The sequence below is a fragment of the Nymphaea colorata genome, chromosome 2 (assembly GCF_008831285.2).
Source record: "Nymphaea colorata isolate Beijing-Zhang1983 chromosome 2, ASM883128v2, whole genome shotgun sequence".
In the NCBI taxonomy this organism is placed as follows: Eukaryota; Viridiplantae; Streptophyta; class Magnoliopsida; order Nymphaeales; family Nymphaeaceae; genus Nymphaea; species Nymphaea colorata.
The window spans coordinates 5215224-5228107 of record NC_045139.1 but is presented as its reverse complement, the minus strand read 5'-3'; the positions used below and the strand labels follow the sequence as shown (position 1 = coordinate 5228107).

The 12884-nt window shown below is 36.2% G+C and overlaps 1 protein-coding gene across 1 annotated transcript; it reads right to left on the bottom strand.

The window, feature by feature from the left end:
* Nucleotides 1–2304: 2304 nt before the first annotated feature.
* On the bottom strand, nucleotides 2305–10909 carry LOC116248222 (putative clathrin assembly protein At2g01600). The gene is made up of 15 exons (XM_031620885.2): nucleotides 10668–10909; nucleotides 10489–10558; nucleotides 10262–10359; nucleotides 9038–9176; nucleotides 8819–8946; nucleotides 8648–8740; nucleotides 8474–8524; nucleotides 5658–5723; nucleotides 5505–5570; nucleotides 5264–5344; nucleotides 5075–5155; nucleotides 4448–4630; nucleotides 4284–4362; nucleotides 4035–4159; nucleotides 2305–2804 (listed from the first exon to the last, which is right to left on the bottom strand). The coding sequence occupies exons 1-15, from the start codon at nucleotides 10755–10757 to the stop codon at nucleotides 2457–2459; spliced, it is 1698 nt and encodes a 565-aa protein (XP_031476745.1). The 5' UTR covers nucleotides 10758–10909; the 3' UTR covers nucleotides 2305–2456.
* Between the last annotated feature and the right edge of the window lie 1975 nt (nucleotides 10910–12884).

Sequence of the window (12884 nt, the reverse complement as noted above, 5' to 3'; positions counted from 1 at the left end):
GTTGGATCACATTGAACCTTCATTTTGAGCTCTGATTGTTGAGTATGAGCTGCTATTAAGGTATGGTTTATTGGCTTAATTAGCTAAATGAGATGGATCTTGTCATGGACCAATTGGTGGAAAGAGCCATTACTTTTCTCTTGATAGGGGATTGGTACAACGGACGTGGTGGGGGTTGGTAGATGGCCGATTCTTGTTTTGAATTTCATGACGTCAACTTTTTGTGATGCAAAAAAGAGACCACTTACATGCAAGTTAAAGTGTTATAAAAGGAGCATGCAAGATGAAGTGTTGTAGAGGCAGCTTCCCCTAAGGCACCGAAAGTAAGTCATGTATCTTAAAGGAATGAGGTGTTGGATGGGAGCTTTTCGAAGCACCAAAAGTAAGCAACGTATCTTAAAAGAATGAGGTTTAGTTTTTCTCTATGCGGTAGAATGAAATACTTTTCTTACTCACCCAAAGCTTATGATTAATTAGTGGTTTTATTAGTAGTAGGATCTAGTGGATCTCAATTATGATTTGATCCTGATCCACTTCCAAACCTGGCCCTCCTTAGTAGGACTTGCACACTGTTTCATTGGTGATGCAACTCAAATAGGTCCAAAACTTTGCTCACATTTTGGGCAGTTTGGTACTAAGAATACCAAGTGTTTCATGTATGTGTTTTGAAAAATAGGGTAGATTCATGAAGAAATGTTACATAAATATGCTAGCCCCCCAATTCAAAATGTTACATTTTTTTCTTTTTTTTTTAATTAAATGTCTGTCATGTTACATGGAACCGTCGTGAAAACCAGAATCATGATTCAATTTTTCTATATATGTATATAGTCATAGGTAAAATAAAGAATTTTTTTTTTTAAAAAGTCACTATCACATGCTGAAGGTCCTCCCAAATTTAAAGACAATAAATAAAACAAACATTTTAAATGTAGGTCTTGTTGTTCGCTGTGTCAATAAAAGCTTGTCACATCGAATTTTAGATCTGAAGTAAACAAATAGCCCCCAATGAATAAGAGGATAATAATTAATATCTAACCGGCCATTGTCGATCGTTGTCGAGCAAACGTCAACGGAAGCCGCCGCCCCTTGCTGGACAGCAAAGCGACCTGAGGAGCGATAGCAGCCGGCGAAAGTCAATAGCTCCGTCCTTTTTTCTTTTAAAAGTTAGTCTTTTTATTTAAGACGAACGTTGCCGCCATCCAGAAAGGTCGATTGTGAACCCTCACAACGGCAGTGAGGGGCGACTTTGCTGAGGTGACAAAGAGAATTGAAGCCTTTTGTCAATTTATTTTCCGTTTTTAAAAAATAGAAAATGCAAATTTGTAGTTCATTTTCTTGAGAATTTTTTGAAAAATAAGTTGGGGACCCATTTGATGTCCTCTAAAAGATGAACATTCCTTTGTTATTGGATCATCCTTTGAGCATCTTATTGTGATATTTTTCTTGTTTTGGGTCGATTCATGCAAATTCAACCTTGCAGTGTGTTAAATCTTCCAGGTTGATTTCGCTTTTGGAGTGACTCCAACATCTTCTTGGTCTCCAAGTTCTACACCAGTAGCTAAAACTGTTTTTCTTAAAAAAAATCTCCGACAATTTATAATTTTATAGCAAGGATTTTAAGTTTAAAATCCATAGGTTGAATTCGCTATTAAATCTTATTTAGACGTGTTTTTTAATGTTTTTCTGGTTTCCTGTAATTTTTTAACCCTCTGCATCCATCTGTGTTTAAACTTTTGAAAAATTATGCAAATACTACTAGAAAATACAATGCACTTTTCGCGCGTTCATGCACACACGTACAAGGTTAAATTTTTAAAAAATATGTTACAATATAATGGAGCTGTTCTTGGCAACATGTTTTCATTAATTGGACACATTTAGGCTTAAAAATGGTAAGCTTGGTCATTCACCAAATCTTGAATATGTAAATATGCCAACCTCGAGCCGTCATTCCCAAGCCCAGACAAACAGATCTTGCTTTCTGTTCGGATGGGAGGCTTAAATCTAAAAGGAAGGTCAAGACTTCAACAGACAGAGTGCATCTCTTATCGTAGTGTGATGACGGTTATTCCAACCCTTTCTTTCCACTACCAATTTAAAACATATACTAAGAAATGGTCATATGAAATATTTTCCAAAATATCAATAAGACTTTCATTTAAATTGGTTTCAGAGAGAAGGGAACTTCCTTCTGGAAAATCATTCAACTGTAAAAGGTGATTTATCACAGCTCTTATCAACAGAAACCTTAGTCAAAAATGCTCATGGAGACGAGAAAAGGGCGTGACATGCACCAAAGAATACAAGAATAGGGAATTCATTATGCTGTAAAACCGAGAACAAAAAAAGTGGGAAGATTATACACGTTTCTGTCGCATACAGAAAAACCAGATAGGCTTAGGCTTCCAGAGGTAGTGTCACCTATATAACAAAGATCAAATATTTTGGTACACCTATAGCAAGCCAGTGTTTGCAAATGGGTTGTTTTGGTGGTGTTGTGCAGAATTGTTAGGGAAGGGTCCAAATGTAGCATCGCCGAATGGATTTGCACCCACCTGCTGCTGCTGCTGATTAAAGTAAAGAAAGGGATTAGGCGGCGGTAGTGCCATCATATGCTGTTGCTGAGCCATGGCTGCCATTTGGACTCCAGAAGGCGGTGCTATTCCAGCGGAGGAAGAAAACGGATCATGCGACTGGAATGGATTTGAAGCCACAGTAGCCACTCCATATGTAGGCTGCTGTTGTCTATACGTTGCCTCCTCATACAAGCTATCAAGTGTAAGCTTGTCAAACCCACCAGCCTGCCATACATCATTTATTTAAGCAGTAAGACGTTTAGCCCATCAAGAAATACTGTCCTCAGTAGAACTCCTAAAGTTGCTGTTAATTTGTTAAAGGAAATTTCTATCTTCACATTTCTAGGACAAACATATAGCACCACATCATCAGATGATGGTATTGGTATCTGAACAAGCAATTGCCTCTAGGACTTTGACCCGATTCCCAAATCACTGGGTTTTAAAACCTTGTTTCTAAACAAGCAATAGGCAATTAGACTTGTCCCTCAACAATCTCCCTAATTTATTAAAAAATGAAGTCCGACAGAATTGAGTTGGTCAAGGCCCAACAAGGCTAATTGGGTTTAGCAGGTCTGAGTTCGAAAAGAAACCTATATACAGATTTATTTATGTATGTATATATATAAGAAGGATATTTATCTTCCAAACAAAAAGGGAGAACTTTAAAAAATTAACCCATTAGTGACTAGTCAGCCTACTGGAGTAATTCATGGTCCATTCACTTACTGGCTACATGCAAGGTGGTAGCCATGAACTAACAGCTGGCTACCAAGTAGGGCAACCAATTGCCCAGGTTGACAAGACAGCTGTCTTCTACACATTTTTGTGATAGAAGCAGCCCAAGCCAGTGCTCAAAAACTCATTCTAGTCAACCAAGTTGACTCAATGACTTGGTGCTCAACTTGGTCAAGAAAATGGAAATACCAAGGGCCGAAAAGAGTTGTCCAAAGCCATGGGACATGACAAGTCAGCTGAGTCACAGAATCACAGGTTGGTTTTAACTAGTCATTCATGTATATATTGATACGTTTGTAAACATGTTATGTAAATATTATTAAATTGTGTGTGCACACTATGTCAAATTCTCACTATAATACACACGAATGATACATGAAAATGCATTAATAAAATAAGTCTAGTACATATATTAATAACTTTGTATTACATATATATATATATATATATATATATATATATATTATACATTATATATAATATATCAAAGTGCTGTATACATACATACATACATACATACATACATATATATATATATAGTTTGATTAAAAAAATTGAAGTCAAAACCAGGCAAGTGACCAAGTCAATCCAGCCAAGTCACCAAATTGGCCCGTCGAGCCATGAGTCAGTTGATTCTAACGCAAGTCCCGAGTGACTGGGTTTTTAACCTTTGCTCAAGTGACTCCGTTACTCCAAACCAAAGGAAGCGAACATTACCAGTTTGCTCTCAACAGTTGTAGAGCTGCTGTTGCCTGCAGTGGTACTGGTAACTAGTGCAAGCTCCCATCCTGTAGGATCATGTGCATTTGTTTGCAATCCAGCAGCATCATGAGATGAATTACCTGTACAAAAAAAAGGAGTGTTTCTATACGAGAGAGAGACCGGGAGAGGGAGGGAGAGGAGGAGGAGGAGGAGGAAACAAAAAGATTTAACTGTGGACATTCAAAATGCAGCAGTAATACTCACCAGCTGGAACTATTGCTAGGGCTAATGCATTACTTTCCTCGATTGTGGATGCATCAGCACTTATACCAACGTTTAATCCCTTAAAGAGAGACAAAAAGATGTAAATTAATGTACTATTAACAGCCATTTGTAACCCAAAATAAAATTGTGAATGGATTACTTACAAGCAGATCCACATTGTTCGAATCAAAATCAGGAGTAGCAACATTGCCATTAGAAGATGGTGGTGCTTCTTGTGGTTGAGGTTGTGGTTCTGGATGTGGTTCTTCCGCAGATTCTTCTTTATTGTCACGAGGTGAAGAATCAACATCTGGTTTATAAGTAAGAAGAAGCCTCTCCTGAAATTCCTGCATTGACAAATTTGCCATGAAATAGGAGAGCAAAACGAGAAGAAAAATCCTTCACAGGGTACAGACAATCGTAAGTATGCAACAACAGCAGGTTAAATTTCCATGGCTTGAATCAAACCCATATTATTTGTGAAGTACAAAAAAAATCAGTACTCAATGAATAAATATATGATGTTAGTTTGCTTTGATAAGTAAATGCAATATATTTCAGTTTTCCAACTGCTAAATAATAGAAAATGCTAACATGTTTATCTTTGTTTGACTTGGTGATATTTGTTTAATATGATGTTGCATTACCAAGATTTTACCTTAGATTACACCATCTCTTTTACATTTCTGTCACCATATTTGTTTCAAAAGTAGGATAAAACACAGTCATGAACACTCATCAGAGCAGCGGAAAAATACATAGAATAACTTCAGTTCATCGACGACACTTACTAGTTGTTCTCTTGGCACAGAAACCACCCTTGGTGCTTCCCTTACATATTCTTCCATAGTTGCAAGGAAAGTTTGTGGTGGCTGCAAAAGCAGAAGCAAGCATGACATTGAAATGCAAAGATAATATGCCAAGCACAAATAAATTAATAAAAAAATTGACTTCTTGACCATATCATCATATATCAATACCTGTCTCAAGGTCGGATACTGAAAATTTCGAGCAAGTTCCAGCCCTCTGCATAAGTCGTAGAATTCAGAAAGGCTGTCAGCCTGAAACCAAACAATCAAAGACCTCTTGTTAAATACTCTGACAAAATATAATGGTGATTTTGTAGAGTATACTATCATCTAATATAACATTTGAGAGGGAAAAAGGGGAAGCATATATAATACTTTTGCCTGTGTGCAATAAAGGAAGGAAAAATGCTACCTGCTGGCCTGCTCTTTTATATATTTCAAGTGCTTTCATAGCCTCATGTCTAGGCATCTCAAAAAACTGTAGGAATGTAGGTGGCAAACGTTAAGACCAGAGAAGGAAAAGCGGCTTCACAAATCAACTAAATTGTTGTCAAGATTTGTGTACCTTATCAACAAGATTGATTATACCATCATTTATAGCACAATAAATCTTAAAGCTTTCTTTCAGAACCTGAAATTAAATAAGAAAAATAAAGTTTACTTTAAATTAAAAAAATATACAGCATAGCAAACAACAAAAAGCTTGATGAAACAATTCTAAAAAGGAAATGCAGCCTGCTAGTTAGCTTATAAGGAACACACAACCAGTAAATAATGGCACATTCAATATGCAAGAGAGATGGAAAAAGGTAACATGAGACTTGTTTATGCATATAAATATATAATATGATTACTAATCTTCATTAAGCCAGTCTTATCATCATACCAACTACATCAGTTGTCCGACATTTAGATGAAACCTGGTCGTCCAAAACTGTTGCTGGCATTCACAAGGGTGGAATGCTGATAATGGCAAACTCTCAGGTACAAGGTAGGAAGGTTTATGAACAAGCGAGTCATAAAACTAAAGTGTATACCGTACTCACAAGATCAATCAAACACCATTTATAAATAATATATATATATATCATTGCCACAATTATCTATGATATTATCCCAGATCTCGAAATATCACAATAAATGAAAATGTAATGATATGATCCTCACATATCCGAATACTTCTTGAAGTCCTTCATAGAGCTCCTTTTTAAAATTTTTAATCATGGTCATTTTATTTGTTTTCTTTTATGTTTCTGAAGAGTCTTCATACTTGTTTCTTCATATTTTCTCAATAAAGATATTAGAGAATTTATAACCTCATAAATTTTGCATTTGTTCTTGTATTTTCTAAGTTTTAGCGCTTCTGAGATTTTGCAATTTTTTTATGGAGAAAATTTTCCTCATGACAAAAGCTCTAGGAAGAAATCTAGCTTGAACAATACACATAACCTATGTAACATGCACACTTGTAAAGGGCACATACCAGTGTCAACATAACCCCACACGAATGTGACTCTGGACACACCTCAGGTGCAGCTCTGACCATGTCAGATGTGGTAAACGTACCCAATTCGAATCTATCAATTTTTGGACTCAATCAGTTTTCACTGAGTCCATGATCACCCAAAATTTAAGGCTTTTTTTACTTCACCATGTAAATATACAGTAAAGAGCCTTCTACCAAAGTAGAAAACTCTAGTCCTGCTGCCTCTTACCTCCAACATTCAAGTAGTCTTCGATTTCAGTGTCCAAACACCTTCTCGGGTGAGTGGCTGCTTCCAGCAAGGCAGCGACTTCCTCTAGCGAATGTGTTCTTTTATTTGTTTAAAATGTAAAAGTATTGTGTTGTTCGTTTAAGATCTTATTGTGTGCTACGTACATGTGTGTGTACAACCATGTCTCCATACACAAGTTTTTTGATATTGCTCCACACATGCACTGTGCCTATGTGACAAAGCTGATGACCATGTTATAAAACTGTATTGAAGCTTTATCAATATCCTTGTAACAAAATTAGTAAAATATCATGATTTCATCACCTTTTCTATTATTTTTCAAATATTCGTTTTAATTTTTGAATTTCCCAGATTATATATATATTTTTCTGTTCTTACACTTTAAATGACTTTCATGATTGCAAGTGACAACCATAATATGATAAACCAATAAACTACCATCTTGTCAAAAAGGAGAATTTTGCAAACCCTCTATTTTCTTGTACCGAGATTAAAGACCCAAAGGTGTTTGTCCAATTAAAAATTTTGAATAGTTAGTTACAAAGGTGTAAAAACATTGAGAACAAACCAAAACCAGGTATTGATTGATATCAGGGAAACTACCTGCACAGGGGATCACCCAAGATTTATAAACAAAAAATACTACTGATGGTTTTGTATTCTTTTATGTAGCACATTATATCACATTATGCTTTCCACAGCTATGAAATATAACTTCCACACCGAATATTTGCAACCATTCAGAGATAAGGCATGATGAGAAATCTTTTTGTGATTAAGAAAATCTACATTAATAGATTATGAAAGGGTGCATATGTTCACATCACCAATTAGCTAGGAATTACATATATGGAGCTTGGTCAATTTGTTGTGATCTCTTTTATGTACTTCTTTAAACATCTGGCCTCAGTCCACTTACAGAAATATCAAGTTTAAGCCTTTGAGGTCAACTACGGTTCATCCATATGTGTCCATGTAATGAAGAAGCATATAATCCATGATCCTTTTTTAAAAGAATAGTTGTTGGATCACTTACCATGTCATGTAATGCATATGCATGTAACTGAGATAGGATCATAGGATTGCTAATTGCAGTTACCCTAATCAAACTCGCAGTCCACTTCATGTAACTGAGATAGGATTTCAAATCAAGCAAATCTTGTAAATGCTCCAAATGTTGAGTACTGGGAGTCTGGGAACCTTTTAACGATATTTTCTGAAACTGTTTAGGATACACAAAACAAACACGCCTAATTCCCAGGAAGCAGAAAAAGAATGCTCTACAGTAAAAACTTTATACTGCTAGCATATTTTTATTATTCAACAATATCATCTTGTATCCAGTTTCCATTTTCAGGCTTAGTTGAAGTTTCTTAGATTTCTAAAGTGTAATAAAGTATACATGAGGATTCATAATATTGTTCAGTAACCAATGCATTGCATTGTTAAATTTCAATATTTCATTATACGCTACAAACTTGAGAATGAGAAAAAAGAAGCATAATAGCATTTGCAAGCATACCAATTGATCAATGATATCAAGTATGAAGATATAGATTATGCAACTCTAGATTATGCAACTCTAAGCCCAAAAGACAAATATTGACCAATTTCTGGAACAGTTGAAGATATCGGTATTGCTTACCAGAGATAAGGCATATTGGATCACATAATTCCCAACAGCTGCACCTTCTGGCTGGAAAGAGCATGGCAAAGCATTATGAGACAGTAAAAATATGACTACAAGCCACAAGGAGCACTAAAGAAGTATATTTAAAGTGGATAAAGTAAATTATCAAATGTAAAAGGGAATAACTACCCGGCAACCAACAAGACGATAAAGCAATTGTTGCAAGGCAGGCAGTTGTTCCAACAACTCCTCATCACCAACATCTCTTATTCTGCTGTGCCCCTGAAACCAGCGAGAATTATTATCCAGGTATGCAATAACACCAGTTGAACAAGAAATTGTAATTCATAATACGCATACCTTCTCATGACCTTGCCCAGGCCTTGTCAAACGCTCCGCCTCCACATCATACTTCAATATTCTAAAGCACTCTAGTCTTTCCTCAAGATACAAAGCATAGGTGCGAACCCATGCAGAACAGTCCCAAGCTGGAAAAGGGGCACAAGAGTTGAAAATACATAAGTTTTACAGCATATGCCTATCAAAGTAGAACAGCCAGGAAAATACTATGTCACTAACCAATAGGGCTTGAGTCATCCTTGAAATTAGACAACTGGAGGATATGCGCCTTTTGGGAAAAATTAACCAGCTCTTCCCTGAAACTTGGATCACCATCTCTTAGCAACCTATGAATAACTATTAATGTTTTTAAAGCAACCTGCAAAATGGCACCAAAATTTTAAGCATTTCAAAAGTATGTTTCTTGCCAACAGCTAGTTCGACATTAAAAGCACAGTGACAACAAATATCAGCTCAAAGTTAGCCAATTCTCCAGTAGCCAAGGAAAAAAAAGTTGGCTACTGAAAGGAAACCTCAAAACTCTCAACTTTAAACCACAATCCTCTCTTAGACTGACAAATCAAGACCTTTAAAAAGTAAACTGCACATAGATACACTATATGTTCAACCAAACCACTTGCCACTAGCCGGCAAAAGATTTGTAGTTGGATCAGTATGCAAGCATGAAAGAACTCCAGATATGCAAATCTTAAGTCCGTTCATAGATGAAGTCTGGCTGCACATGTAAAAGCCTTATTCTTGCAAATTAGTCCAGCAAAATAGGCACAGAACTCCAAATGAACGGACTCAGAGTGCAACCATAAGTCCTCTCTCTGTGTGTGTGTATACAGAAACGCACATACAATGAAGACACTGCACGAAGACTTCAAAAGGCATGGAACTGCAGCAGCCCTAAAGTTTGCGAGGAAAGAGAAGTAACAGAAGACACTGCAACAAGCAAGTAATATTCTACAACCATCGCAATTTCCTACATCTAAAACAAGCAAATAGAATTTTAGAACGGTTGCAGCAAATCCTAGGTCTAGCACACATAAAGAAACATTAAATAATGTAAAAAACTAGGCGATCCACATAACCACTTGGCCTGATACATATTAATGAGGGAAAAAAAAAAAACAAAATTTCAACAAAAACAAAGTAGTATGCTAAATTCTACTTGTTAATCAGACTGCCATTAAGAATGAAATTCAGCGGAGTTGCACAAGAATGCCAAAATCACAAAATAAGACAAGCGAATAACTGGAAAACTCCAGCATATAAACTAAAGTCTTAAATTTTACGGAAATAGCCACACAGCATAACAACACAGGGATTCATAAATAATACACGTTTAGACAACATCATGTACCAAATCCTAAACATAAATATCGAATCGGATGCCTAATCGGAGATCACCAGCATCTAGACTATAATTTAGATCAAGAAGAAGAAAGGAAACAGTACCGTCCAATTATGAGTCTTCGCCAATCTTCTAGCAAGAGCGTGTATGCAGTAGGCAACGTCTGCCCGGGGACGCAGAGTCGATGTAGCGTGTAAGATTTCTGCAACACCCACCACGAAAACGCAAGGATTCTCAATCAAAAAATAAACCACCAAGAAAGAAACGAACCAAATCGAAGAATCGAAGAGAAAAAAGAAACGAAAAGAAAAACACGAGTCAGAAGCGTTACTCCTGAGGTGTCTCTCCTTTGGTGGGCACTCGACATGATTGGTGGCCTTGACGATTGCAACATCCACTTCCTAAGAACAACAAATCCGAGAGATCAGAGCCAACCCATCAAGTCAAAAGATTGAATTCCGAACGGGGCTTCCCGAACTTCCAGAAAGAGAGTGAGAAACAGCGGAGCACCTTGAAGTCACTGTTGACCTTAGCGAGACCAACTTTAGTGGAGTCCTTCAGCGCCCCATAGGCCTTCCGCCATGTCTGTAAACTGCCCATTTCCGTTCGATCCGGACCCCTCTTCTCTCCTCCTCCTTCCCCTGCGCCGTTGCAATCGTTCCGCCTTCTCCTCTCCTTCTTCTTTAAGGGCCTCTCCCTCTCTCTCTCACTCTCTCCGAAACTTTCTTTTCCCAAGTCAGTCTCTTTCTCTCTCTAGAAAAATGGTTGTCTGAAACGGAAAAAAGGAAGGAAACAATTCCCTTAGAAAATGACATTTATGGTCTTTGCTTTCTGCCAAATGACATAATCATCCCTCGGACAACCCCATGGGCCCCGGAGTATGGACGTTGTTGGTTCCCAGACAGCTTCCGTTGAACCACCACCAACTTTCCAAAACATTTTATATTCATAAAATTATAATGTTTCATGATCAATCTAAAGCATTAATTTTATGCATTATCAATAGCATGTATTGGAATATATCATTTATGTTCAGGATGAAAAAATTTATATTTTTATTGAAACCTGATTCGATACAACCATTAATACTAAAATCCGCAAATTAAAAAAAAAAAGTTTTCTGACATTAAGTAGGCATGTTAATAGATCGAATTCTAATTGATATAGAAAAGAAATTGAACATCTGACTAAGAAATCAGTTTGAGTGCGGATTTAAAAAATGATATTCAATTGTTTATAAATTTGGATTGGGTTTTACATAAATATCATATCATGTTCTTGTTTAAACTTAGATACAGTATCAATTAAATACATTATACCCAAAATATTCAAACATTTACAAGTCGTTTGTTAGAATATATAACAAAGCGATTTGATTGAGATTCAGATATGAAAATAAAAGTCAAAATCGAAAAGAATTGAATTTCAATATGATGTAAGTATTGTCTTCATTTGCATTAGGAACAAGTGAGTAACTGATAAATTGGATATGATCTGATCAGTATCACAAAAAAACACGATAAATTAAATTGCCATTTCAAACTTTAAAATAATGTTAAAAAACAAAAAAATGTATTTTTAACTTATTTTTTAAATGCCAATTTCTTTTATTTTTTATTTGTTGCAAATTTACTTATCTTTTGATGTTTGTGTTATTAGTTTCTCACTTATTTTATTTTTTTTATTTTTAGTTTTTTTAAATTTTTTAAAATTAACCATATTTTTTTCGTTTTTTTCAAGCTCACCATATTATACCTTAGAAAAACCTAGCCATTTAAAACTCCAAAATTTTATTGGTGACTATGATTTGATTTATTGACATCTATGCATTGATGAATAGCTAAAATCAACCATGTCTATGAATCGGTAGACAGTTATGTTGATGAGATTTCTTTCTCAGGGCCTTCTTGTCTTGGATAGTATGAGAACCGCAACTTAACTTGGCTTCAAAATCTAGCAATTTGGATATGGGCACAGGCCCATTTCAAGGCACAAAGATGCCCATGCAATATTCTAAACACAATCCATTCTGATGGAGCATCACAACTGAGATCTTTACCCGTGTCTGAATTGATCAAAATCAGGCTCAATTTCTCCATTTGAATCGATTTTGCCTCAAATTAATGTTTTTAGGAAGTAAACTACAATTAATTGTACTTATAATGCGGGCATCGTGTAGTCAGTGAGTGAGACTGACAGACTGGTGACAACTTGGTTGTCAATTTGATTCATGTGGGCACTACTAGAGTAAACACGAGCCGAGTCGAGCCCAAGTTTAGCCAACTTGAGCTCGGCTCGACAAACTCATTTGAATAGAATTGATAATTCATCGTTACATGTTGGGTTCGAGCTCGATTCGATTAAGACTCGACAAACTCGTTTGAATAAAATTGATATTCATGGTTACTTGTTGAGCTCAAGGTCAACTCGATTAAGGCTTGACAAACTCTAAACTCGTTTTACTATATCGACTTGATTAAGTCTCGAAAAACTCGATTAAGCTTTCAGCTCGACTCGGCAGTTACGTATTGAGCTTGAACTCAACTAGATTATTTGAACGAGTCAACTCATGAACTCGAGCTCGACTCGTTAAGCAAATGACTCGGCTTGAACTCGTCCATGAACCGAGCTTGAGTAGCTCGACTCATCATTGTTCACCTCTAGACACTATTCTTGTAGACTGCAAACGGTGGTAATGTGACACTCTAATTGATGGGTATACTATGG